Raw genomic sequence first — 27,014 nt, 5'->3', positions numbered from 1 at the left:
GAAGATTTATTTGCCTATTCACAAAAGGAAGTCTGAGCAGGAGTCCCTTCTGGATCAGAGCAAAAATATTCAGATAATCCTTTATAGTAACTGGCATGATGTTCTTCAGAGAGAAGGTGTTCAATAAATACCATGTTGTCAGTGAAATATCTGAAAGATTGCTGGGAATAAGGAAATTTCTTATTAAGTCAATGTATGTGGATCTGGCAAGAAAAAGACTAAGAATTATTGGTCTGAGGGCTAATATTGAGGATTTCCTTTTTCTCTGGTCTGGGCCATAATTCCAGAATCTTGTACACAATTAAAGCATGGAGGATTGTGCTGAGAGCACTGTACCATTGGTCTACTAGGATTGCTACCAAGTGTAGCCCCTCTGTTTTGCTGTGTCTTTCTCCTGGCAATTATATACCTCCAGAAGAAGGGAACTTTTATGGTAAGCAGATAGGTACAAGTCCTGTCTTCCTCCTCCTTTTTTCTTTCTTTGATTATGATTACCCTTCCAGAAGAGCTTGGAGCTTTGAACAACAAAACCAGAAAGATTTAGACCTATTTTCTATCCTGCCTCATCTCTCTTCTGAGAAAACAAATGCAGAATCCCTACTGGAATGAGTTTAAGGGAGAAGGATGAGGGTGTGTGTGGGGGGGGGCAAATACATGGAAGGGTGGGGGAGGAAGAGGAGACAACAGCAAAGATTGATACTGTCCCAAGCACCATACTTGCTTAGTGAATAAAGGAGTTTAGAACACTGCGTGGTACAGGGACAACAAGTGCTCAATAAATGTCAGCTATTATATTATCCAGGGCTCCTCCACCCAGGGCGGTACCTGGGATTCTGTCTCAAATAATGTTCTCTAGGTCAGTCCCCAACGCCCACACGGTATAGTGTGAGTGATCTCTTCATGTTCTCCAGGAATAGTTCAGCCTGGGTGGATGCTGGGACCATTTCTGGTTTCACTGGAAGTCAAGGTATTACTACATTACTTTTTCCTCTCAGCGTTGTCCCCCCCCCCCCCCCCCCCCCCCGTCCTCTCACACAGCTCAGCTGGTATTGTCAGTCTTGGTTTTGATTGAAGTTACTGGCCTTTCTGGTAGTCCTATGAGCCGATTATTACCTTGAAATTCAGAAACAGCATGCACTTTTTGGCACCGACTTTTTAAATTAAGTTTAACAAGCATTTATCGAGAAACTAGAGCGTGCGAAATACAGTTCCTTTAAATACATGTGGCTCTTAACGATCTTAACTACTCAAGTCGGATGAACGCGGATCCATTCTCACAGATTTTACGAAGACTGCATATTAATGGGAATCACTTTTTGCACAGTTCTCTGCAAATAGAAGCGTCTCGTGTGGACTACTACTGCTACAGTATTAATTACAATAACAACACCGCAGCTTCCCCAGGCCGGCGGTGGAGAGCAGCTGGAGGCCGACCAGGAGTCAGACGCAAGAGGTCAGGGGAGGTGCTTCCAGCACGTCCGGCCCCGAGGGGGCGGAGACTCAAGACCTGCACCCAAGCCCCGCCCTCCACCCTGCCCCCTCGCCGGTGCGGCGTAGGCGGTTACCATGGTGATGACGTCTAGGGGCGGGCGCGGGGCGGAGCTGTGGAGAGGAGGAGGAAGATGGCGGGAGGGCGACTCTGAGGAGACCTCGGCGGCGGCGGAGGAGGAGAGAAGCGCAGCGCCGCGCCGCGCCGGGGCCCATGTGGGGAGGAGTCGGAGTCGCTGTTGCCGCCGCCGCCGCCTGTAGCTGCTGGACTCGGGTGGGAGTGAGGGGGACCCGGCAGGATGAAGTTCGCCGAGCACCTCTCCGCGCACATCACTCCCGAGTGGAGGAAGCAATACATCCAGTATGAGGTACCGGCGGCGGCCGGGGCGCGGGGCGACTCGCTCGCCGGGGCTCTACCCTCCCACCGGTCCCGACCTCCGCCGCCTTCCCTTCCCGCTGCCTTCGGCGGCCGGGCGGACTTTGTCCCCCCCGTCCCCGGGGAGCCACTGCGGCATCCCCGCGGCCGCGGCCGGCCCCCACCGGCCGGGCCGTCCTTCCCCTCCCCCGCAGCCCGCTGCCGCCGGGGTAACGGATATGCGGGCGGCGGCGGAGGAAGGGCACCGCCGGCGCCGGGGCCGGGGCCCGGACCGGACCGGACCGGGGTTCTGGCGTGGAGGTCGGGGCCGAGCCGCAGGCTTGGGAGTCGGGTGCAGCCTAGGGTCGCGGCAGCTCCCGGTTAATCCTCGCAGCTCACCCTAACCCCTCTTCCCCACCCCGGGCGAGCGCCCCCTCGCCAAGGTTAGGTCTTGTTTCTCTCTGCTCACCTCTCTCGTCTGGGGTGCCTGCTCTTCTGAGCTAAGTCTCCCCGGTGATTTTTTTTTTTTTTTCTCTTTCCATCCAACCCTTCGGCTTTGCCTCACTTGTCCACTGTTGACAAAGACCTGTAACAGAATTTGAAACTTGACTTAAATGTCTTATCACTGATGCCCAGGTTCTAGTTTGCAAATGTCTTGTAATCAACGATTCTGGTTAGATTAGACGGTGACTTTTTTTTAAAAAACTGATTACATGATAGACGGTGACTTTTTTTTTTTTTAAACTGATTACATGAGGTATACAGAGTAAACACAAATCTTTGGGTTAGGCTCTCCAGTTTTTTGAATCAAAGAAGAGGAAGGAGACAAGAGAATTACTTGAAATTTCAGGGTTGTTTTTTTTTCCTCTTCTTCTAAGTTTTTGTTAGCGAGGGAGAAATCACTACATTGTAAACACGGTACTACCTTACCTGTGTGTCACAGAAATCATGCTCTCCCTTCCATTCCAGTTTCTGTAGCAACAGCTCCTGGAGGATATTTTCTAGTGATAAGGATCCTTACATCAATTCAGGGTAAAGTAAAGATAATGCACCATTTATGTATTTGGAAAGTAAGATACTTGAAGGTCTTTAAGCATTGCAATAGGCTCTTCTCAATAGCTAGCAGCAATTCAGCTTCTGGATAGAGAAAGACTGTAACCTCCAGGAATTCATGTCTACCTTCTGTGCAGTAACAAAGAGTATAAAATCAATATGAGTGCACACACACACTAGTTAGATTTTTAGGAATTAAACTATATTAATTCTCTTATTTCTAAGTTTAGTGATAGGATGTTTAGGAAAAAACTGAGTTCATTTATACATGTAGTTGATTTAATAATTGAGGGATAAAGATGTGAGTAGGTAAAACAGAATCTTGAGATTGTCAGACAAATATACTTAATAAGATACAGTATTTAATCATTAGCAGAAATGAATGGCCTAGATTTAATTGTTGTCACTTAATTTTCTTCTAGTGTTTTGTGGCCCCATTTTGTAAGAAAAGGTTCTAACATTCTAGCTTGTAGAGTCATTGATTTATTGCTTCTAATAGCATTTGGTCAATTTTAAAACCTTGGCTCGAGTCCAGATGATATGTTTTATTGAAAGAAGGGTATTTAAAAAAATTTTTTTTCTAGTAGCAGTTTTCAGCACCACTGCCAGTTCTTAATGGAGGAATAGAAGGACAGCATGCTGAAGCACATCTTATTCTTGTTATATAGCAGGAGATTCTTGATTTGGGCAGAAGTAATAGTGGCTGGTTACATGCTATGATTCATTTTAAGTATTTCAACACTTGACGATTTCATAGAATTAATTTGAAATATCTAGGGCTGAAAGGAAAGCATAAGATTTAGTTTGAAAATGCAATTAACTCTTGATTTGTAATGTCAGTTTTGTGGCCAGAGTAACCACTGGGACTCCTCAATCACATAGTTCATTTAGATTCTATTCCTAAATGATTACTGTAGGTTGTTCACAGAGGGACAGAATTCCTGAGCTTATGTGTAACTGCATTGTCTTTCTCGGGCCAATTATAAATTACTTTAAAAAATTCATATTGTAGATAATTGAAATTTGATTCTGCAGAGAGTCTCTATTTTGTGTCTTCTGCTCTGGACAAACTTATTTATAGGCAAAATTAAAAACAAGGAGTATTTCTTTTTGTAAGATGGAGCCATTAAAGATATTTGCTAAGGGTTGAAGTCTTTGTTCTGTGTATTATTTCTAAAGAGTTGGTGCTACTCCTTTAAAAATAATTAAGAGGTTTGAGTAAAAGCATTTGGGGTCCTGGGAAGTTAGCTGCTTAAAAACTTCAGGGAAAAAGGACATTTGTAGAAATGTTAGCCTTGGCTAGGGAAAAGAATCTTCTGACAATGCATTGATATTTACTTTCACATATATGAAGATGATGCTCCTAAAACAGTTAGTAGACACTTGGATTTGTTTTTCAAGCATTAGTAATGGAATTTTGGTATATTACTCTTGGTCTGTAGCCTCGGCTATTTTCTAATATAGTGCTGTATGAACTGTTCAGCTTCTTTTTTTTTTTTTTTTTGTCATTTTACCGTATGCACTATTACTTGCATTACACAGAGCTTTAGGTTGAAGCTGAAACTTTTGTTTAGACTATATAATTTTATCTGATTTAACTATATATTATTATTTATACATGGTAACATGATAAGTGTTCTTGTTTATGTTAGCCATGATACCTTGGAGACAATATTTTTGTCTTCCAGAGCTCTTTCTCCATAAAAAATGAATATAGGGCCAAAGCTTTTCAGTGGTCATTCTGGCTTATAAGTTTTTGGCTTAACTTTTAATGATTTTTATCCCTTGGATTGTTAAAATTTGTAAATGATAGTATCCCAATATCCTGAATATTATTAGTTTTAACTTAATAATAAATTGTAGAGTTCATGGATTTACTCTTCATAAAGCATAAATGCAGCAAAGAATAGGTCAGCATTAAGAAACCATATAAAGATTGTTTTGTGAATAGGCTTTACAAAGAATTAACACAAGTGAGCAGACTATCCCTGTTTCCAATAATCTATTTGAGAGTAAATCTCAGCATACAAAATAGGACATCAATAATTTGGAATCAGTTACTGTGTATTTTAGAGCTCTATAATAGATCAATCAAAATTGACTTAGACAAGTTTCATCCAAATATTCAGGTACAGTCATGTTAATATTTCACAGAAAAGTAGCCAAAGAAAGCAAATATATTCGGTGCCTTAGGCTGCTGATTTGTGTGTGTGTATGTGTGTGTGTGTGTGCGTGCGCGTGCGCGCACGCACGTGTGCGCGCGCGCATGCACATGCACACGTGTGTGTATATGTGTGCTGCTTTTTTTTTTTTATCAGAGCCCTTTGTTTCTTTGATTTCTCAGAAACCAGGAATTTTTAAAAATGTATATTGCAGTTTTGTATGATACTAACATGAGATTTTTGGGTTATAGAATTTTAGAGTAGAAAGAGAATTAAAAGATTATCTCCTTAGTTTTCTAGGCAAGGAAACTAAGGTACAAGAAGCTAAGCCACTTGTTTGGTATCTATTCTCCTGGCTATAAAACATCTTTATTTAACTTGAATAGATAAAAAGTGATGGTCATAGATTAATTTTTTGTTGTTGTTGCAAGTATTGGCAAAGGAGAAGTCCTGTTTAAACCCTTATTTTTAAGGAAACATTGCCACAACATTATTATGATTTTCATTTATAGGACTCTCCCATGAGAACACTATGTTTCAGGCTTCAATTCCTCAGAGGTATTATGTTGATTAGCTAGGGTTAACTTGCCTTGCTGAAACTTGTTTGAAATTTCCAGTTTGGCCACCCGATGGGGCACAAACCACACTTTTTTTTTAAAGGCACTTCTGCAAATGAAAGTACAGTGTATTATATTTAATATAACACTTTAAGTGATTATGTCAGTGAAATACCTGGTATTTACAGATATTTTTAAGTGAGAAATTTTGCAGAGATAGGAAACTATAACTGTTCTTCATTATCTTTGTAAAAAGTACGTTAGTGAGTATGGTGGTAAAATTATAATTGTCCGCCCATCCATTCCTTCAGGTCTGCTTTTGGGCCCAGATATTAAGAACCTAAGAATCTTATGTAACCTAGAGTGACCATGGAAAATTAGTCCTACTCTGGAAAGTACTTGTAAGTGGTTGAGTTGCCCTAAGTAGGAGTTTTAGGTAGATTTGAATCATAAGCCCCTAAACACTATACCCTAAGCCCCCCTGGAGCAAGAAAAGATCATATGAAAACCACTAATTTCATTTATGCATATGAAAAGCAAGAAATACAATTTTACTAATATTTAATAATTGCATTAATGTAGTATGTTTGCTAAAGAGACCACCTACAATATTCTGAGGGAAACCGGACTGCCAGTGATTTTCTTGTTTGTTTTTAGCAGTTGAGTGCCTAGTTAAATTAATGTACAAATACTATTTATTAAAAAAAATTAACCCTTACAACATGGATGTGATTTAGGCTTCTGTAAGATGCTGTAACAATCATACCAGTAATATAAGCATAGGTGAACAATAAGAAAATGATAGAGCTGACATCTACCTCTAGCACTAGCTTTTGATCAGCCAATTAGATAAACCAACACTTACTAGACTTGATAAATTTTCCATAATTTTCAAAATTATTAAGATAACTTTGAAATAAGATTTTACCTCTACTGTCATCCACAGTTAAATTCATCCAAAATACACTTTTTTGTGTGTTTTTTTTGGAATATATCCATTATTAAGTTGCAAATTAACTGAATCCTGAACATTGAGCTAGACTTTGAAATATTGTGATAATTTCTTATCTCAAAGTCATTCCTAAGTGAAAGGTAAAAATATGTCATCCATTTTGCTTGCTTTAAGGCTTTTTTTTTTCTCCCTTAGTACTGGTATTTGAATCAAGGCCTTAGGTTTGCTCAGCTTGCTTGCTATGGAGCTTTACTACCTGAACCATGCTTGTAGCCTGGCTTTTTGCTGGTTATTTTGGAAATAATCTTGAGGACCTTTTGGCTTTGGACTTTGATCTTCCAAATTTCATCCTTCTGAATAGTTAAAATTACAGGTGTTAGCTGTAGGCCTTTTGCTTTTTAAAAAAACTTACTTTAAAAATTTGGTTTTATAGTGTACCCAATTGTAGATTGATATAACTTTTTTTTTTTTTTTTTGGTGGTTGTGGGGCTTGAACTCTGGGTCTGGGCGCTTGTCCCTCAGCTCTTCAGCTCAAGGTGAGCGCTCTACCACTTGAGCTACAGCGCCACTTCCGGTTTTCTAGTGGTTTATTGGAGATAGGAGTCTCACGGTCTCTCCTGCCCGGGCTGGCTTTGAACCGCGATCCTCAGATCTCAGCCTCCTGAGTAGCTAGGATTACAGGCGTGAGCCACCAGCGCCCAGCTTGATATAACTTTTAAATATAAATAAATAAATATATAAATAAATAAATAAATATATATATATATACACTAGAGTTGTATAGTTTTTTGGGGGTTAGGTGTATCATACTAAAAAATTGGAGCCCAAATTATACAGATTAATGAAAGCTGGTGTATGGTTGCCTTATTGTAATGGCTTTTGGGATTGAGAGTATATCAGAAGTCTCCAGGAAAAAAAAAAATCACCAGGATTCTTACCCAGTCTATTTGCTTTTTCAGGTCTTGTCTTAGCTAGAAAATGCTAAAAGAAGCTAAGAAGACCTAGCTCGTAAATAAAGACCTTAAACAAATTTCATTCAATATTTGTAGGGTTCTTATTTGCTACAGGCAGAAAGGTTCGAATTGTAGCTCTTTTATTACCTTTAAAATAGAGGGGGAAAATGTATGTGCGTGCACACGTTTGTGTTTTTCTGTCAACATTAGTGTTTGTAGAAGTTGAATGTGGTAGAGAAAGGAAAGATTGCTGAATAGGAAACTTGGAAACTAGTTCTAAATTTGCATCACTTCTGTAAATGATACTTAGATACCTAAGTCTGATTTGTTTAGTCAGATTGAAATTCAGCCTTCTATTTTTTCGTATTACTAACCAAATGTGGTATCCATAGGGACTGATCAGTTTAAAATTATAGAAATTATAATTAATCTTCTGTGAGCATAACTTTTTATATTCTCTGTAATGAGGTTAGTATGTTGATTCTTAATCTACAGTATTATAAAGACCTTAGGTTAGAAATAAGGAGCTATGCCAGATACCAGTGTCTCACATTTACAATCCTAGCTATTCCTAAGGCTGAGATCGGAGGCTTGAAGTTCAAAGCCAGCCCAAACAGATAATTCCTTGATAATTCTTCTCTCTAATAAATCAGTAAAAAGCCAGAACTGGAAACATGGCTTCAAGTGGTAGAGTACCAGCTGTGAGCAAAAAAGCAGAACAAGAAGGCAAGGTCTAGAGTTCAAGACTCAGTACCAGCACAAATAATGATGATGATGACTATGAATAGTGACTAAGTTTTTTTTTTTTTAAATTGAAGGATTGGAGTATAGTCACAGAGGAAAATGGAAAGTTGTTTGGTTATTGTGTAAATTGCTTAACCTAGACTAAATGTGTGAAATTGTGATAACTCATGTGCTTTGTGGGGTTTTTTTTAATATTTATTTTTAGAGCCGTAGTCCTCAAACTTTTTCAGTTAGGGCCACTTGAAATTTTAAAAATAGTAGGATTTCAATATCTATTGACATTAAAACTGAGAAATGTTTAAAATACAAGTACATCATGTACTAGCTATTAGAGACATGACATTTCATTTATTTATTTATGTTCTTTGTTAGTCATGGGGTTTGAACTTGGGGCCTTATTGCTGTCCCTGAGCTCTTTTGCTCAAGGCTAGCATAGCACTTTGCCATTTTGAGCCATAGCACCACTTCCAGTTTTCTGGTGGTTGATTGGATAAGATAAGAGTCTCATGGACTTTCCTGCCCAGGCTGGCTTTGAACCAGGATTCTCAGATCTTAGCCTCCTGAGTAGCTAGGATTACAGGTGTGAGCCACCAGAGCTTGCTTGGCTTTGCATTTCATTATTTGTAGCATCAAGAAAACTGCCTTCTGTACTCCAGAAAAAAGCAAACTTGTGATAAGAAAATAATTTTGACCTCTTGGGTTTGTCAAAAGGGTTTTGAGGATCCCTAAGATTCCTGGACCACTCTGTACAGTTTCTGCCTTAGAGCACAGGACTTCTTTCAGAAAGTTTGGAAATGTCCTGGGGGGGAAAAAAGCTCTTTAGTCTTAGGCATCAGCCAAGAGGATGAGGAATCTATAGGATGAGGATTTCTGATGTTTGTCCCACAATAAAAGGTAATAAAGAAAAGAAAGTTGTCTTCTCGGGATCTTATCTGATTCCTAGTTCTTCTCTCTTCTTTTAGCTTAATTAGCAGGAATGTGGTCAGTTTGTTTTGAGAAAAGAATTAACATTTATTGAGCAGGTACCTGATGTTGGCTGCTATACATTGCTATGTCATTTAGTCTGCACAAGATAGATACTGTCTCCATGTTTGCAAGATAGATACTGTCTCCTTGTTACTTGAGGCAACCCAAACTTAGAGGAATTAGCAGTTTGCTCAAGATTGTACACTTAGAAAATAGGGCTAAAATTTGAAATCAACTGTCAGACTTTAGACTTTACTCTTGTATGGTAAATAACAACAGTGGTATGGTAGTGGCAATAGCAGTAGCTGTTATTTTTTTTTTGAAGGCTTACTGTGTCAGGTACTGTGTTAAACACTTCAAAACCAGTTCTCCTTATAACACTGCTTATAGATGAGGATATTGAAATAACTGATACATTGCTAATTTTGGATAGCGGAGATGAGATGGTAAGAGCCTGTGCTCTCAATTCCTGCAGGTGCTACTTTAGGAAGAATAAACTCATCTATTTATACTTATATGTATTTAGGCCTGTTTTGACCTATTCTTGAGCACCACTGATTTGTTCTATAACACCTGTTAGGTAGCAAGATGAAGTAATGGCTGGTGTATTTTTAGCCTCAGGTCTCAGTCTGCAAAGTTTGGAAGGTCATAGTGTGTAGTCAGTAAGATAGAATTTACCTCTGTTAATTTATATTTCCCTCAAGATTATCATAACTATTACTGAACAAGTAGCTGATAGAGAATCTTAGGAAGATGATCATAAGAAAAAAAATTAGTTAACAGTGAAAGGGTGAAAAGAGGTAAAAAATAGATGTAGTTTTTGTTCTGCTACAGTTGTGGCATTTGGTTCCTTGATTGTTCATTTATTTATTTATTTTTGGGTCCAGTCATGGGGCCTGAACTCTGGGCCTGGGTGCTGTCCTTCAGCTCTTCAGCTCAAGGCTAGCGCTCTACCACTTGAGCCACAGCACCACTTCCAGCTTTTTTCTTTTTGCTTATGTGGTGCTGAGGAATCGAACCCAGGGCCTCACGCATGCAAGGCAAGCGCTCTACCACTGAGCCACCTTCCCAGCCCTGGTTCCTAGATTGTATGTCATAGAATTTTGGTATTAGATCTTTAAGGAACTTTACAAATTATTTAGCCCAATTTCCTGTTTTATTTAAGTAGGAAATAAAATTAGAGAGGATAAGTGACTTAACTTGGCTTGGTTAAGGGCTGAATTAACACAATCATCCTCATTTATTTTGTTGCCCATTAATTTGTATCAGATACAAGTATGTTAGTAATGCATACAGACTTCAAACATTGTAAAAAGCCAGATTGCTTAGATTCATATTCCAGGTCCACCAACTTAGACTAGCTGAATAGTTTTAGGCAAGACTCTCTTAACTTTTCTGTGCTTCAGTTTTCTCATTTGTTAGAGGAGAATAGAAATAGTACAACATTTATAGGATTTTATGAAGATTCATGAGTGAACATATGAAAATCTTTAGGTTGGTGCTTGGCACATAGTAAAAACTACATTTGTTAATAAGGTTTCTTCCACAGAGCTTAAAAGCTTTAGATAATGTTAGAAAAACAGAACCTCAAAGTTTATCTCTTCATCTTTTTAGGGCATCCAGTGTAGGTTTTCTTAGAAAGTAATCTTACTGTTTTTTGCTAATCTCTTTATCTGTGGGTTTTTCTTTTAATTTTGCTTCAATAATAAGTAGTAAGAAAACCAAGTGACAACAATTATGTAGCTGTGAAGTAAATTAGTTATCCTTGTCATTTGTAACACTCATTTCAGTTATAGAGTCAGTGTCTTCTATTTAATTGAATTTAATTTTTTTTCTTATAGCATTGGAGATTGAACTCAGGGTTTTGTGCTTCTATTATTTGAGCCACACTCACAGTCCTTTTTTGTTTTTTAATTGTGGTGAAATTCACCTGTGCATTCTTAAGTGTGTCCAGGTGGTTTAGTTTTTAGTAGGTATCTAATTTTAATTCTTTAAATTTTTTGGTGAAATTTTAATATTTAATCCTAGGATTTGTTTTAGAGCTTAGAAAGACATTCTTAGTTGGGTGCTGGTGGTTTACACCTGTAATCCTAGCTACTCAGGGGGCTGAGATCTTAGAATCATCATTCAAAGCCAGCCCAGGTAAGAAAGTCCACGAGACTCTTAGCTCTAATTAATTACCAGAAAAACTGGAAGTGGAGCTGTGGCTCAAGTGGCAGACTGCTGTCTTTGAGCCAACAAGTTCAGGGACAGAGCCAAGGCCCTGAATTTGAACCCCAGGAGGGGGAGCAAAAGCACATATTCACAACACACATAAAAGACCTTCTTAACTCTCTTTGTTTGACAAATGAATTAAGAGAGGAGAGGCAAAGATATTTGATAAGACTTCTTACAACTAGCTTATAGCAGAATTTGGGATTCAAGTCATTGTGCTTACTGTTATACTTTACTGAGAGTTATCACTGCTTTATAAACATTTCTTTGCTTTTAAATTTTACAAATGAATATTCTTTGTAAGAATTAGTAGGGATTTAAATGTTCTAGTTAACGATCATTCAGGGGTACTCTGAACCAATAATTTATCTGAATCCAATCCATTAGATCACATTAACAACCTAAAGTGGTTCTGTGTGCCAGCTAAAAGATCCAGTAAATTGAGACTAGCTATTATGATGTTATTGTTTAGTCACCTACATAAAATTATCCATTGCTCCATTTAGGTGTGGTCATTAGTAAAAAACCCATCTCCAGTGAGGAAACAGGGTATAGAATTGTAATAAGGCTTGAAGGGGTCAGGTAGCAATGAAAGGAAAAGTCAAGGTAGAGTAATGAATTGTTCATTCCTCCTAACATACCTGTGTTTGAGTTGTAGCATAGGTTACATATGTTACATGAAGTACATCCCCATCTTCTGTTACCTAAGTTGCCAAGACATGCAAGGCAAGTGTATATAGAGAAAATCAGAATGTAATTAAACTTATTTATTAGGAATTCAAGAAGACCTCCTTTTAAAACAAAACAAAACAGTGATGATAATAGCAACAGCTAATGATTATTGTGTACTCTGGTCGGTTGGGCATTTTACATTTATTTCTTATCCTCAAAGTAAGGTTTTGTTATTTCTGTTATCAAAAGGTACTGAATTTTATACTGAGTAGCTTTCCCAAGGTCACCTAGCTAGCAAGTGGTAGAACCAGAAAGCAAATACAGGTGTGTCTTATTTCGAGTGTGTCTTAACATGATGTTACACAGTTGGATTCATATAGGGTGCTGGTGATGTAGGTGTTGGACATATAACCAGTGAGACTCAGTCCTTCTCTTAGAGATGCTATTAACTTGGGTGGCCTTCTAATCATAGTATACTATAATTATGTTACAGAGAAATGGGCAGTTGATTTTGTCCTGTATAGCAAAGACATTTATATTGGAAGAATCTTTGGTAGTGGGATTTGAATAGAATAGTAGAGATTGAGTATGATTTTATCACATTGTTGTGAGGGTAAGGACACTGAGGGCCTAAACCAGCAGAAAGAGTAATAGTGAACAAAGGCCTAGGTGATACTGTCCAGATGTAATGAATAGAATATGGTTTTAATATATTGTTGGACAGTTTACCAGCTGTGAGGTTGTAAGCAGTCTGGGAGAGCTCAAAGGGTAAAGGGCCAAGAGTATCATGTTAATGAGTTTAAACATTTTCCTGAGTGTGAACCATAAAGATTTTATTTTTAAAATTAATCACTCATTTAATTGGAGACAGGGTTCTCACTATATAGGCTTTGCTTGCCTCAACTTGCAGTATAGACTGCCCTCCAACTTGTGATCCTTCTACTTCAGCATCTCTTAGTCCTGGGAGGGTGCATCTACCACTATGATCTCATAAAAGATTTTAAAGAAGAGATGGGAGAGTGGGATCCGTGCAAAGTAAGATATATAATTTAGGTTTGGACGAAGGAGTGGGTAACAATGTTCAACAAGAAATGTACTCATTACCTTACTTATGTAACTGTAACCCCTCTGTACATCACCTTTACAACAAAATAAAATAAAATAATTTAGGTTTTGGAGGTTGTAAGACCAAGACCAAAGACAAAAAAGCCAAATATATAGCCCAAGATAATTAATGAAGGCTTAAATGAATATCTTAACAATTTTATATGTAATTTTTTTCACATTTTCACACTTGAAATCAAGCAAGCTGTCTTAAAGTTATATTGTTTCAGTTTTTCATTAGGCTTGATGCATATAGAAGAATATTATTAGTGACATTTTAGATTAGATATTATTAAATTGAATACTAATTTTGTGTCAGACAGGTAGTAGATACTGGAATATGCCATCTAGCACATTGTCACATTTAGTATATTTAGCACACACATTTGTTGAAGGAAGTAGCTCATGTAATCTTTATAATATAGGCATGTTAATGTAGGTTTTTAATTACATTTTTAAGCTAAAATATTCTCCATATAAGTAATTGTCCAAAGTCACACAAGTAGTTTGTAGTAGAGTTAAGATGATTTCCACTGAGGTAGGAAGAGGATTGAAGATGAAGCATGGATTTTTGAGAAATTTGATAGAAGCCAGAACTGTCAGGATGTTTGCTACAGGGACTAGTAAGTGCAGTAGAATTTGTACAAAAGTTGTCTTTTGAAGTCAGCACATTGCTTGAAAATACCATTTCACTGGTTGCCACAGAAGCATTACAAAAAATAGTGTTTACCTTCATGAATTTACTGTGACCATGTTCCGATCAGAATTTGTTTTTTTAAAGTGACTCTGGATTGATGGGCTTTGATAAAATTTAGAATGAATGACTGAATGTTTTTCAGTTCACAGGGCAGCAAATTACTAAATTGAAGATTGTACCTAAAATAGGTTTGCCTTGTCACCAAGTTGTTTCCTTTTCTTCTCTCTGAGCTAAGATAAATTATAACAAGAAGGTGCCTGACTGAGCATGTAATTAGAAATGAAGAGTTAATGATTCACTTATTTTATACTATTAGGCCAAGGTCCTGTGGTGGTATTTGGATGGGTCAGATTCCTGGTGGAATATCTGTTTTCCTGAATTACGCTGGAAGTACTGTGATTATTTTGAGATTTTCCTTTCTTTATTCTTTTAAATACTGCCCTCCTCTATTTTGTTTTGTTTTGTTTGTTTTCCTTTTTAAGATAATGTTGATCTTACCTATATCGGACTATAACAATTTTGAAACTTTGCAGCATATATTTTGATTGTATATTGCATTTACAACTTAGTTGGAATTTTCTTTTGGGGTGGGGGGTAGAGAGTACTAGTGTTTGAACTCAGGCCTTTGTGCTTGCTAGGTAGCACAAAGGAACTTTATCCCTTGAGCTATGTCCCCAGCCCTTCTGGCTTCTGTTAATTTTCAAATACGGTCTCATTTGGAGAACAAACTTTTTTGGCTATGATGTTTGCTCCTATAAGCTGCATGCGACCTGTTCCATCAACATGCATACCCCTGTCCAACTGTTTAGGGGTAAGGAATGAATTGCGGCTACTATGCTAAGAGTAGCCGTGTTAACTTTGAACTATACTCTATATGTGAATAGATATATTTTATAAAATTTAAACCATTTTTTAGATTGAATAGTATAGTTAAAGTGACTTTGTTATTTAAAGCGTACTCAAACTGGGATCTGCATATACATTCTTAGGAGTCTATGTTTCCTACGAGAATTAAAGACATTGTATGCTTTAATGGGTAATTATCAGAAAATTCTTATGTAGGTATTCATATTGTAGATCATCTAGATTGCCATTTTATAAACTAGCACTGCCAGATTTCAAATTTTATGCTAATACTTCTTTGTCTATACTGGCTCTAGATAGAACTATGCCACTCTATAATAAACTGTTAAGAACTAAGGATGGGGCAATTCAGTGTAAGAATACTTACCTGACAAGTGTGATGACCTGAGTTCCACCCTCAGTACTGCAAAAACTACAAGCCCCAACAACAACTCTCCCCTCCCCCAAACCATCCAAACAGATTGAGGTATATTTAATGCATTGTGATATATATTCCTATTCAGTAGAGGGCCAAATGATATGGTAGCTCATTATCTGATATACATTTTGTGATAGTTCACATTCTGTTAGCTAACTTGGTTTTGAACATCTTTTATGTTCTAGGTTGTGCTGCAGATATTATTCATGCATGATAGTGAATCAAAATTAACACAAGTTGTTTTTTAAGTGTTTTTAATTCTCAAGATAAACCTCTACTACCCCTATTTTAAAAATGAGGACATTGAAGTACAAAGATATAAATTCTCCCAGGATTATGGGACTCAAAAGTGTTGCTTTTAATATACATTTATAATTTCAAAGCTGACTTCTTCCTCTGCACTGTCTCAATGTAGAGATAAATATTTAGAGAATTGTATTCATCTGACAAAGTAAGATAGGCATTCCAGGCTCAAAAGAACATGTTCAAGTTGAGATTATGTTTTCAGCAAACTGCCATCTTTTTTCTTTCATGTTAATATTGTAGGTTTCATAGTATTGGCTTTGTGGCTTCATTTAGATTTAATTTGTAAGATTTTACTGTATATGAATTGTTATAAGCACTGGGAGTTTTTTCCTAGTTTATGTTTATATTATATATATTTCAGTTATATAAAACTGATACATATCAGTAGAAATACTGATGTGTAAAAGATTGTTTTCAATCCTTTGTAAGTAGAAAACACTTTTGTATTTCATATAAATACATATTGATTGATGACATAAATTCAGAGTTCATATAAAGTGTTGGATTTTCTTAAAGTAAAGTAGCAGATTGAAGAAAGTCTGAATTTTTTTTAATCTCTTGATCAGTTTTTTTTTAATTGTGAAAATATCATATAGAAGGATTACAATTACATGGGCAAGATAATGAGTACATTTCTTATCAAGCATTGTTGCCTCCTCCTTTGTTTCCCCTTCCCATCCCTTCCCATCCCCACCTCCGCCAAAGTTGTAAAGTTCATTTTTCAACATAATGACTTGTACATCTCATTGTTGCAATGGGTCCACCTGTATCCCTATTTAAACGATTTGTTTTTTCCCTTCCCCTCCACAAATTATACCAACATCAAATACAGTGAAAGCAGGGGTTATACCATGGGGGAGTGAATTTGTTGTTTTATGATTTAGATGTACTGTTTTAACCCAACTAAGTGCTTTGGATCGGTTCATTATAACAAGCAGTGCACAGGTTCTAACCTAATTTATTTCTGGTCAGGGGCAATTCTGTTGCAAGGCCTAGGATGTTGCTCAGTTTAGAGAGTTCTCTACTGAGTGTTACTACCAAAAAAAAAAAAGACTGTCTTCTCTTTTCCCTTTCCTTCTTCTTCCTTTCCTTTCTTCCTTTCCTTCTTCCTTCCTTCCTTCCTTCCTTCCTTCCTTCCTTCCTTCCTTCCTTCCTTCCTTCCTTCCTTCCCTCCCTCCCTTCTTCTCTCCTTTCTTCCTTCCTTCCTTCCTTTCTTCTTTCTTTCTTTCTTTCTTTCTTTCTTTCTTTCTTTCTTTCTTTCTTTCTTTCTTTCTTTCTTTCTTTCTTTCTTTCTTTTTCTTTTTTCTAGTACTAGGGTTTGGACTCAGGGACTAGTGCTTGCTAACAAACACTTTACCACTTGAAACATATCCTTTGTCCTTTTTACCTTAATTTTTTCTGATAGGATCTCATTCTTTTGCTTAGGCTGATACTAGGCTCTGACTTTCCCTACTTCTGCCTCCTTGAAGCTGGGTTTATCACTGGTCAGCCTTAAAATGGTTTTTTAATCAGGTTGGGGGTAGGGGTGGTGGGAATGCCAGATAGGTCAAAATAGTAAAAAAACAAAATTTGCCATGTATAACTATATAAAGATTTGTCTTTATTAAAATGAAATTATGATTCTATTTATAAAAACATTTTCTTTTTATGAAAATTTAGTGGTATGTGTGTGGTGTATGTGTTTATTGGGAGGGGTGCAATACTGGGAATTTGATCTCAGCTCTCATGTTCCCAGAAGCTCTATAACTTGAGCCAACTCCTAATTCTATTTTACTTTTGGTTACTTTTGTTGATAGTCTCAGGTTTTTGACCAGGACCCACCTCTGAACATGATCCTATTTATTTATTTTTAATTTTTATTTTTACCATGATTCTTTTTCTGATAGGGTCTCATTGCTTTTGCCTGTAAAGCTTGGAGGAGTAGTGTTCCACTATGCTTGACTTATTTATTTAGATGGATTTTTGCTTTTTTTTTTTTCTGGCTGGATTCTAATCATTATCCTCCTGATCTCTGCCTCCTGAGTGGATGAGTTTGCAAGCATGAGCCACCACACCTGCCTTAATTTGTATTTTAAAGCTTAATGGTAGGTTTTGCTTTTATAAATTTAACTCATTTTTGTTACCTGTCAGAGATTCTACTTTGTGCCATTATCATTCATCTTCTTCAGAAAAGAAACTTTTTTGGGGGGGGGGTCCGGTCTTGGGGCCTGAACTCTGGGTCTGAGCGCTGTCCCTCAACTCTTCAGCTCAAGGCTAGCACTCTACTACTTGAGCCACAGCACCACTTCCAGCTTTTTTTGCTTTTTGCTTATGTGGTGCTGAGGAATCGAACCCAGGGCCTCAGGCATGTAAGGCAAGCGCTCTACCACTGAGCCAACTTCCCAGCCCAGAAAAGAAACTCTTAAAGAACTGTTTATTGAACTTCTAGTGTGCACAAGTCTCTCTGCTAGTGATGGAGTTTTTAAAAATTCTTGATCGCATATAGTAGACATTTCTATTATACCCAGATGTAGTAACATTTCACTCATACATTTGAGTCTTTATTATTAGTTATTCCAAGATTTATTTCCCAAACTGTTTTGTACATAGATATATGTGTTTCATTCTCTTTACATTATTTTTTTTTCCTTTTAGAAACTTGTTCTGTTTTCCGCAGTCTTCTGTTTATTTACACTTTTGAAATATCCACACTGGAACGCTATACCTATATAGAGCTTTGGTATAAAATTCAAATCTGAAAAGTAAAATAATGAGATCTTCCGGAATACTTCTTATTTTATTTTTGAATATTTTTTTTGGGGGGGGTCTGGTCGTGGGGCCTGAACTCTGGGCCTGGGCGCTGTCCCTCAGCTCTTCAGCTCAAGGCTAGCGCTCTACCACTTGAACCACAGCACCACTTCTGGCTTTTTTTCTTTTTGCTTATGTGGTGCTGGGGAATCGAACCTAGGGCCTCATGCATGCAAGGCAAGCACTCTACCACTGAGCCACCTTCCCAGCCCCAATCTTTCTTATTTTAATCTGGAAGTTAGTGATCCTTGAGACAACTAAAGTACAAAGATCATATTAATTATGTATTTTTCTCAAAAGAGGCTCCTGACTTTTGTCACATTTATCTTTCCTTCTTCCCTTCCACCTTTCCTTCTTACTTCCCTCTTTCCCTTCTCCCTTCCCCTTCCCCTTTCCTTTCACCTTTCCTTTTCCTCCTTTCTTTTCCTTTCCTCATTCCTTCCCTTTCTTTTCCTTTGATTTTCTTCTTTCCTTTCCTTCCCTTTCTTTTCCTTTTTCATTTCTTCTTTACTTCTCTTTCCTTTCTCTTTGCCTTCCTTTGCCCTTCGCTTTCCTTTCCCCTTTCCCTCTCCCTTTTCCTTTCCTCCTTTTCCTGACCCCTCTTCCCCCTTCCCCTTTCCCCTCTCCCCTCCTTTCTTTGCTGGTACTGGAGATTGAATGCAAGGCCTGGGTGCTGACCCAGAGGGGGGGGAGGGAAGGGAGAGAGGGAGAGAGGGGGGAGAGAGAGAGAGAGAGAGAGAGAGAGAGAGAGAGAGAGAGAGAGAGAGAGAGAGAGAGAGAGAGAGAGAGAGAGAGGGCACAGAGAGAGAGAGAGAAAGAGAGAGAGAGAGAGGGCACAGAGAGAGGGCACTAGGGGAGAGCGCTAGAGCTTGAACTCAGGGCTTGAGCTCTGTTCCTGAGCTTCTTTGTTCCAAGCTAGCCTGGAGCTGGCTTTGAACTGCTATCCTCAGATCTCAGCCTCCAGAGTAACTAGGATTACAGGCATTAGCTAGAAGCTCCTGGCAGTATTTTTGCTCAAGATTGGCACTCCACCACTTGAAACTCAGATCCATTTGCAGCTTAAAAAAAATTATTATTATAAAGGTGATGTACAGAAGGGGTACAGTTACATAAGTCAGGTAAAGAGTTCATTTCTTTTTGGACAGTGTCACTTCTCTCTTTCTCTCCCACCACATTTTGGTGATGGAAATGAGAATCTCAAAGACTTTCCTGCCAAAGCTGCTTTTGAAATGAGATCCTGTTTTCAGCTTCCTTAGTAACTTATCATTATAGGCTTGAGCCACTAGTGCCTAACTTATGATAACATTTCTAACACTAGATGTGTTACTTTTTTTCCCCCCCAACACCAACCAGCCAATTATCCAACAGCAATTGGTTGTCTGAAGTTAATTCAGTTATGACACTACCTGTGGTTAGCACAGACTGCATACTTAGGTTAAGGGTTCCACATGAATCTCCCACTTGAGATGCCACATACAAATAGGGTTGCCAGGCTACCAAGACTTCTGCCTGGTTAACTGCAAGACTGTCCCTCAGGTTTAATAATTTGCTAAAAGGGCCACAGAACTTGGGAAATAACTATGCTTAATATTACAAATTCATTAGAAAGCATACAGCTTAGAAATACCCTTACAAGATGAGATGCATAATGCAAACTATGAGGATTGAGATGATACATGTTTTCCATGCCCTTTCTAAAACATTGATATATTCACGAACTGAGAAGCTCCATGAGCCTTGGTGTTGGAGGATTTAATTGAGTTGTAAGTACACGGGCATGATTGATTAAAGAATTTTAATTGGTGATTGAACTTGACTTCTCTCTATCATCCCCATAAATCTGGAGATAGTAACCTTATCGCTTGGTTTTTCTGTGAATAGCCCACCTCCTGAAACTATTGGGACCACATCTACCCATCATTGACCCATCTTACAAGCATATAAAAGTCAATTAAACATATTTATAAGATAGTTCTTTGTTGCTTTGTATGTCCCTCCCCCATGGTATAACCCCTGTTTTCATTGTGTTTGATGCTGGTATAATTTGTGGAGGGGAAGGGAAAAAACAAATTGTTTAAATAGGGATACAAGTGGACCCATTGCAACAATGAGATGTACAAGATGTTATGTCAAAAATGAACTTTACAACTTTGGCAGGAGGGGAGGGGGGATGGGAAGGGATCAGAAGGGGAAACAAATGAGGAGGCAACAATGCTTGATAAGAAATGCACTCATGGGCTGGGAAGGTGGCTCAGTGGTAGAGTGCTTGCCTTGCATGCCTGAGGCACTAGGTTCGATTCCTCAGCACCACATAAGCAAAAAGAGAAAAGCCGGAAGTGGCGCTGTGGCTCAAGTGGTAGAGCGCTAGCCTTGAGCTGAAGAGCTGAGGGACAGTGCCCAGACCCAGAGTTCAGGCTCCACAACCGGACCCCCAAAAAAAAAAAAAAAAGAAATGCACTCATTACCTTGCCCATGTAATTCTAACCCCTTTCTATGGTATTTTCACACACAAAAAAAGTCAGTTAAATTCTAAACATTTTATAAGCTCAGTGCCTTGAAGTAGACACAAAGACCAAATATAGGTAATTATTTATCTATTTATTTCTGACTGTACTGGGGTTCAAACTCAGCCTTTGCCCTTGCTAGCAGATGCTCTACCACTTGAACAACTCCTCCACTCCTAAATATTTGGTTTTATTATTGTACTTCAGTTATATTACTATATTGCCTCAAATTTTATAAGTGAATTTTGAATATTTTTGCATATTTTTGGATTTAAGCATATGTGACAGAAACAATTTTGTATTTGTATTATTGTCTTATGAATACTTGTATAAAACATGAGTTAAGGGCTGGGAAGGTGGCTCAGTGGTAGAGCACCACATAAGCAGAAAAAAAAAAGCCAGAAATGGCGCTGTGGCTCAAGTGGTAGAGTGCTAGCCTTGAGCTGAAGAGCTGAGGGACAGCACCCAGGCCCAGAGTTCAGGCCCATGACCGGACCCCCCCAACCCCCTCTCCCATGAGTTAAAATGAATAAAAATGAACCAGTTTTAAGAATTTCAAATTTTCTTATTTCACTGGATTTTTTTTTTTTTTTTTTTTTTTTTTTTGGTCATAGAGTTTGAACTTAGGGCCTGGGCACTATCCCTGAGCTTTTCTGACCAAGGATAGTCCTCTCCCATTTTGAGCCACAGTTCTAGTTTTTCTGGTGGTTAATTGGAGATAAGAATCTCATGGACTTACCTTCTTGGGCTGGCTTTGAATTGAGATTCTCAGGTCTCAGCCTCTTGAGTTGCTAGTATTACAGGCATGAGACATCAGCACCTTTTTACTTATTGTTAAGTTTTTTTAACCCCAAGTAAATAGTGAATTCACTAGGGGAAAATATAATTACTAGATGTGAATACTCTTGGAAGATGAGTAGGTTACCCTGGAGGTTTACTTCTTCCTTTTTGATATTTATAATACTTGAACAACTATTGGCTGGTGGTTTTGAGAGGGGGGTGATATTTTGCCTCTTTGGGGACTTCTGGGGACTAGGGGTTGATATTGGTATCAATGGCTATGTGCCCGGTAAACAAACTTATGCTTGTATTCTGTTTCTTACTTTAAAAAAAGTGTGCAGTGTTCCAGTGTATTTCTCTAGGATTTCTGTTCCTCTTTTTTTCCCCCCACTGTTTTTGCTTAGTTCAGAGAGTGTATGCTCTTCACGTGATTTTTAAGAATTCTTTTAGTGCTGTTTAGTTTTATTTTTTATTGTAAAGGTGATGTACAGAGGGGTTACAGTTACATAGGTGAGGTAATGAGTACATTTCTTTTGAACAGTGTCACCTTTTCCCTTGTTTTCTCACAATTTTTTCCCTCTCGAGTCCCCCAAGTTGTATAGTTCATTTTCAACATAGTGTCTAGTGAATATCACTGCTGAATTAATTCACCCTTTGACCCACTATTTCTGTGGGTCACATGAACTTACATACAAGGCAGAATCAACAGTGACAAAAGGGGAAAAACAAAATCACGAAAAGTAAAATAAAAAATCTCTTAAACACTTTTCCTTTTCTTGGGGTTCATTTCTATAAACATCATTTTATGTGATCATTTGCAAATAGCTATTGATGCTTTGTGATCCTCTCCTAAGAATATTCTCGTTTGGTCTCACTGTGTGAATATTTAGAGTCCTGTTTAATTTATCATGTCCAAGTATAATTTTTTTTATCATCCACTGTGTTTACTTGTAGATTTATAGACACAATTTCAATTATTACAAATGAGGGAAGCCATGCGACCTATGTTTCTTTGTGTCTGGCTTCACTTAATATAATTTTTAAAAGTCCATTTCCTTACAAATGAGGCAATATCATTCTCTCTAATGGAAGCATAGAATTCCATTATATATGTGTATATATATATATATATATATATATATACACACACACATATATATATATATATATATATATATATATATATATATACATACACACACATATCACATTTTCTTGATCCATTTGTCCAATGAGGGGTATCTGGGTTGATTCTATATCTTGGCTATGGTAAATAATGCTGCAATGTGCTGGTAGCTTTAGTGTGGCCTAGTTTGTGGTCAATTGGATAAATGCCCAAGAGTGGAATTGCTGGGTCATAGGGAAGCTCTATATTTAGTCTCTTGAGGAACTTTCATATTTCTCTCCAGAGTGGTTGAAGAAGTTTACATTCTACCAACTGTGTAGTAGTGTTCCCTTTTGGCCACATACCTCAGCATCTCCTATTATTAAGAGTTTTTGATAGTGGCCATTCTAACTGGGGCAAGGTGGAATCTCAATGTTGTTTTGTCCAGGGATGATGAACATCTCTTCATATGTCTATTGGCCATTCTTATTTCTACTTCTGAGAACTCTCTAAATCTTTAAGACATTTATTAATTGGGTTATTGTTTCTTTGAGTATTTGTTTTTGGGGGGTTTAATTTTTTGATTTCTTAAGTATATTTTAGATATGAGGCCCTTGTCTGATACATAGCTAGTGAAGATCTCTTATTCTGTGGGCTACTTATCTATCTAGCTATGTCCTTTGCTATGCAGAAACTCTTCAGTTTGGTGCAGTCCCATTTATCCAGTCTTTCTTTGATTTGTTGTGATTCTGGATCTCTTTTTAGGAAGTTTCAACCTGTGCCTAGGAGTCCTAATTTTCTTCTATCCATTCCTGTAATATTTTCATGGCTTCTGGCCTTACATTGAGGTCTTTGATCCATTTGGAATTGATTCTGGTGCAGGGTGATACATAAGGATCTAACTTCAGTTTTCTGTCAGTTCTGCCAGCAGTATTTGTTGAAGGGCTATCTTTCTTCCACCCTGTGTTTTAGCCTCCTTTATGAAATTTCATGTGGTTATAGGTCTGTGGGTTCATTTCCGGGTCTTCTATTCCATTGGTCCTTAGGCCTATTCTTGTGCCATTTGCTGTGTAATTTTAAAAGTGTATAAATTAGCTCTTATCCTAAGGATTAGACAGTAATGGATAGGTTTTAAAAGTTAATTGAAGTATTTCACTAAATTCTATATTTGGTTAACTAAATTTAGTAGTTGGATATTGAAAAAGTACTGTCTAACTTGAACACTTTCAATATAAAGTTTATTTAATGATTTTCTATATTGCTTTTCTTTCTTTTTGATAGGCTTTCAAGGATATGCTGTATTCAGCTCAAGACCAGGCACCTTCTGTGGAAGGTAAGATAAATTAATCTTCAGATTTAGTTACAGTAAGAGAAAATTTTTAAACTTCAAAATATAAAACATATGATCTTTTCCCTTGAGTATCTCTTTTTCCTTTGTTTTGGTGCCAGTCCTAGAGCTTGAACTCAGGGCCTGGGTGCTGTACGTGAGTTCTTTTGCTTGAAGCTAGCAGTCTACCACTTGAGCCACAGCTCTACTTCCCACTTTTTTTTTAAGTGCTTAATTGGAGATAAGAATCGCAAAGACTTTCCTGCCTTGGATGGCTTCAAACCATAATCCTTAGATCTTAGCTTCCTGAGTAGCTAGGATTACAGATGTGAGCCACTGCTGCCAGGTGGTCTTTTTGCTTTTGATGATGTGATTATCCATTTGTTTGTCTAGCTCAAATTTACTCCATGATAGATCTTATGTGTTTTTTTTTTTTTGTCATCTGTTAAAGCTAGGATATGAACTGTTTGCCAGAGTACTCATATCTAAAATCTTGGTCTTCAGCTGGCAATGCTATTTTGGGAGGTGGTAGAAACTGTAGAAGGTGGAGCCTAGTTGGAGGTATAAGTCACTGGGGCACCCTCTGGAAAGATATACCTTGTCTAGCTCCTTGTCTCTTTCCTTCCTCCTCCCTACTTCCCCCCCCCCTTTGCTTCCTGTTCACCATGAAGTAAACTGCTTTCCACTACTGCATGCTCCCAGCCATAGGCTGAAACCTCTAAAACTGTCAACCTAAATCTGATTAACACATCTTAGCACTGAATCATATATTGATTTCCTCACAGTTCTTTTGTGCTTCATTCTCCCAATACATTTTTACGTCTATCTAACTATTTCCACCTATTCACTCATCCATCTAGACACCCTTTAGTGGATCCTAAGTCTACAGATAGTTAGGACAGGACATATTTCCCCTTTCTGTTTACTTACTGTCTTTAGAGTGGGACTAGTAATTAAATGGAGAATGTTAGTGTGTATAATCATTGTGCTTATGTATATATATGCACAGTTTGGCAGTCATATAACAACTGATCTAAGGGGTGTGGTTATTCCACTGCTCTTTTATCAGCTGTTCTTTACAGGATAAAGCTTTTATTAGTTTGGAGAGATGACTGTTAAGTTGTGTATGTTCTGGGGTCAGTAAGTAGGATCCAGTTTAGCAACTGTTCTTGACGGAATGTCCCTTTTGAGGCTGAGTATTTTTTGAAAATTTTGCATCAGCAAGAAAGTGTATTACACACACATACACACACACACACACAAACACACACACACACACAATGGAATTTTATTTTTTTTAATCAGGAAGAAGAGTATATCATTATTAGGGAAGTGGGAGGACCTGGAAAAAATCATGCTGAATGAATTATATCAAGCTCAGATAGACAAAGGTGTATGTTTTCTTTCATATGTGGAAATTAGATATAAATATAAGCATATTTGAAAATGCACACAATGCCATAAGCTTATACACTTGATCAAACTAACTAAAGGATGCTATGTATACTTAGGAGTGAGATTGGAACAATGATCAGGTTAGTAAAATGGATACCAGAAAGCTGAAACATGTTTTAACTGAGGGTAGTGAAGGTTAAGGAAAGGAGTAGACAGATGAAAAAAGGAATGAGGGTAAATGCAATTGTCATAATACTGAATGTATATACATGAAAACTGAAGGAGGAAACTTGACAGATGGGGAGGGGATAGAGGAGGAATGATGGAAAGGTGACTGATCATGATGCATTGTGTATATAAATGGACATGTTAAATTGAAATGTTTTTGTACACTATTTGAAGAAAACATAAAATTCTTCAGTTTTTTTCAGGAGTAATGGATGTAAAAGAATGTATGAATATTCTTACTGTGTGTCTCTGAATAATATCTGTATGTGATACTACATTAGTGTTCTCTGAAGTCATTCCAGTAACAAGCTATTATAGGCTTATTTCTATGACATAAAACAGATGTTGAAGTAGTTTAATAAAACTGTAGATTTTAGATTCAAATCCCATTTTTTAATAACATGGAAATGCCCATTATTTATCTAAAACATTCTGAATTGAAAATGCTGTTTCTCTGAAACATGTCAAAATTTTACCTCTTACATTTTGAACCAGGGCATCAGTAGTTAGTCCATTATTAGTTTTATGTAAGTCACTGAAGTTTGGATTATGATGTATTTAATTCTCTAATTTAACTCAAAATGCAGGGCTACTTTGAAAAGTTTTTTGCCTAGTTTGTAATAAACATACTCTGAGATATGTTTAAAAGCTATGATATTTATTCTCCATCCTGTTGGAGTATGATCCTAGTAATTGTTTCAGTGAATATTAGATAAAATAGATTTATGAGAAATAGTGTTCAAATTACAAATATTTATGTCATTTCTTTGAACCCTGATACAGAAGTAATATTTTTAATGTAGGATGATCATATAGGAGGATGTGTCCCTTTCACAATGCTCTGTGCCTATTAGTTCTTTTTTGTATTGCCTTCCAAACAACCTATAAAGGCATGAACTCAGCAACTCAGGAGGTGGAAAGTGGGAAATTCATAGATTGAGACAAAAAGTTCAAGCCCTATCTTAGCAAATAAGTACAATATAATAGTTCATGTCTTTAATCCCAGCTTTGCAGGATCCCAGCCAGTAGGATAATGATGGTCTCAGGCTGACCCAGGCAAAAAGACAAGACTATCTGAAAATAAAACAGAAGAGGGCCGGGCACTGGTGGCTCACTCCTGTAATCCTAGCTACTCAGGAGTCTGAGATCTGAGGATCACTGTTCAAAGCCAGCCCGGGCAGGAGAGACCGAGACTCCTATCTCCAATAAACCACCAGAAAACCGGAAGTGGCGCAGTAGCTCAAGTGGTAAAGCGCTCGCCTTGAGCTGAAGAGCTGAGGGACAGCGCCCAGGCCCAGAGTTCAAGCCCCACGACCGACAAAAAAAAACCAAAAAAAAAAAAAAACAGAAGAGGCTAGGGTATTGTTCAAGTGATAGAGCATC

The 27,014-nt window shown here is 37.8% G+C and overlaps 1 protein-coding gene across 1 annotated transcript in view; it reads left to right on the top strand.

Moving 5' to 3' along the window:
* The first annotated feature begins 1,610 nt into the window (after positions 1-1,610).
* The window catches only part of Xpr1 (xenotropic and polytropic retrovirus receptor 1), a 128,892-nt gene continuing 103,488 nt past the window's right edge, over positions 1,611-27,014 (top strand). The window contains exons 1-2 of the mRNA XM_070034329.1: positions 1,611-1,856; positions 23,963-24,014. Coding sequence (XP_069890430.1) covers positions 1,788-1,856; positions 23,963-24,014 — 121 coding nt within the window. The 5' untranslated portion in view covers positions 1,611-1,787. The remainder of the gene's footprint in view (positions 1,857-23,962; positions 24,015-27,014) is intronic.

The sequence above is a fragment of the Dipodomys merriami genome, unplaced genomic scaffold (assembly GCF_024711535.1).
Source record: "Dipodomys merriami isolate MVZ:Mamm:240054 unplaced genomic scaffold, mDipMer1.0.p SCAF_24, whole genome shotgun sequence".
In the NCBI taxonomy this organism is placed as follows: domain Eukaryota; kingdom Metazoa; phylum Chordata; class Mammalia; order Rodentia; family Heteromyidae; genus Dipodomys; species Dipodomys merriami.
The sequence above is the reverse complement of the archived record's forward strand: the minus strand, read 5'-3'. Positions and strand labels throughout refer to the sequence as shown.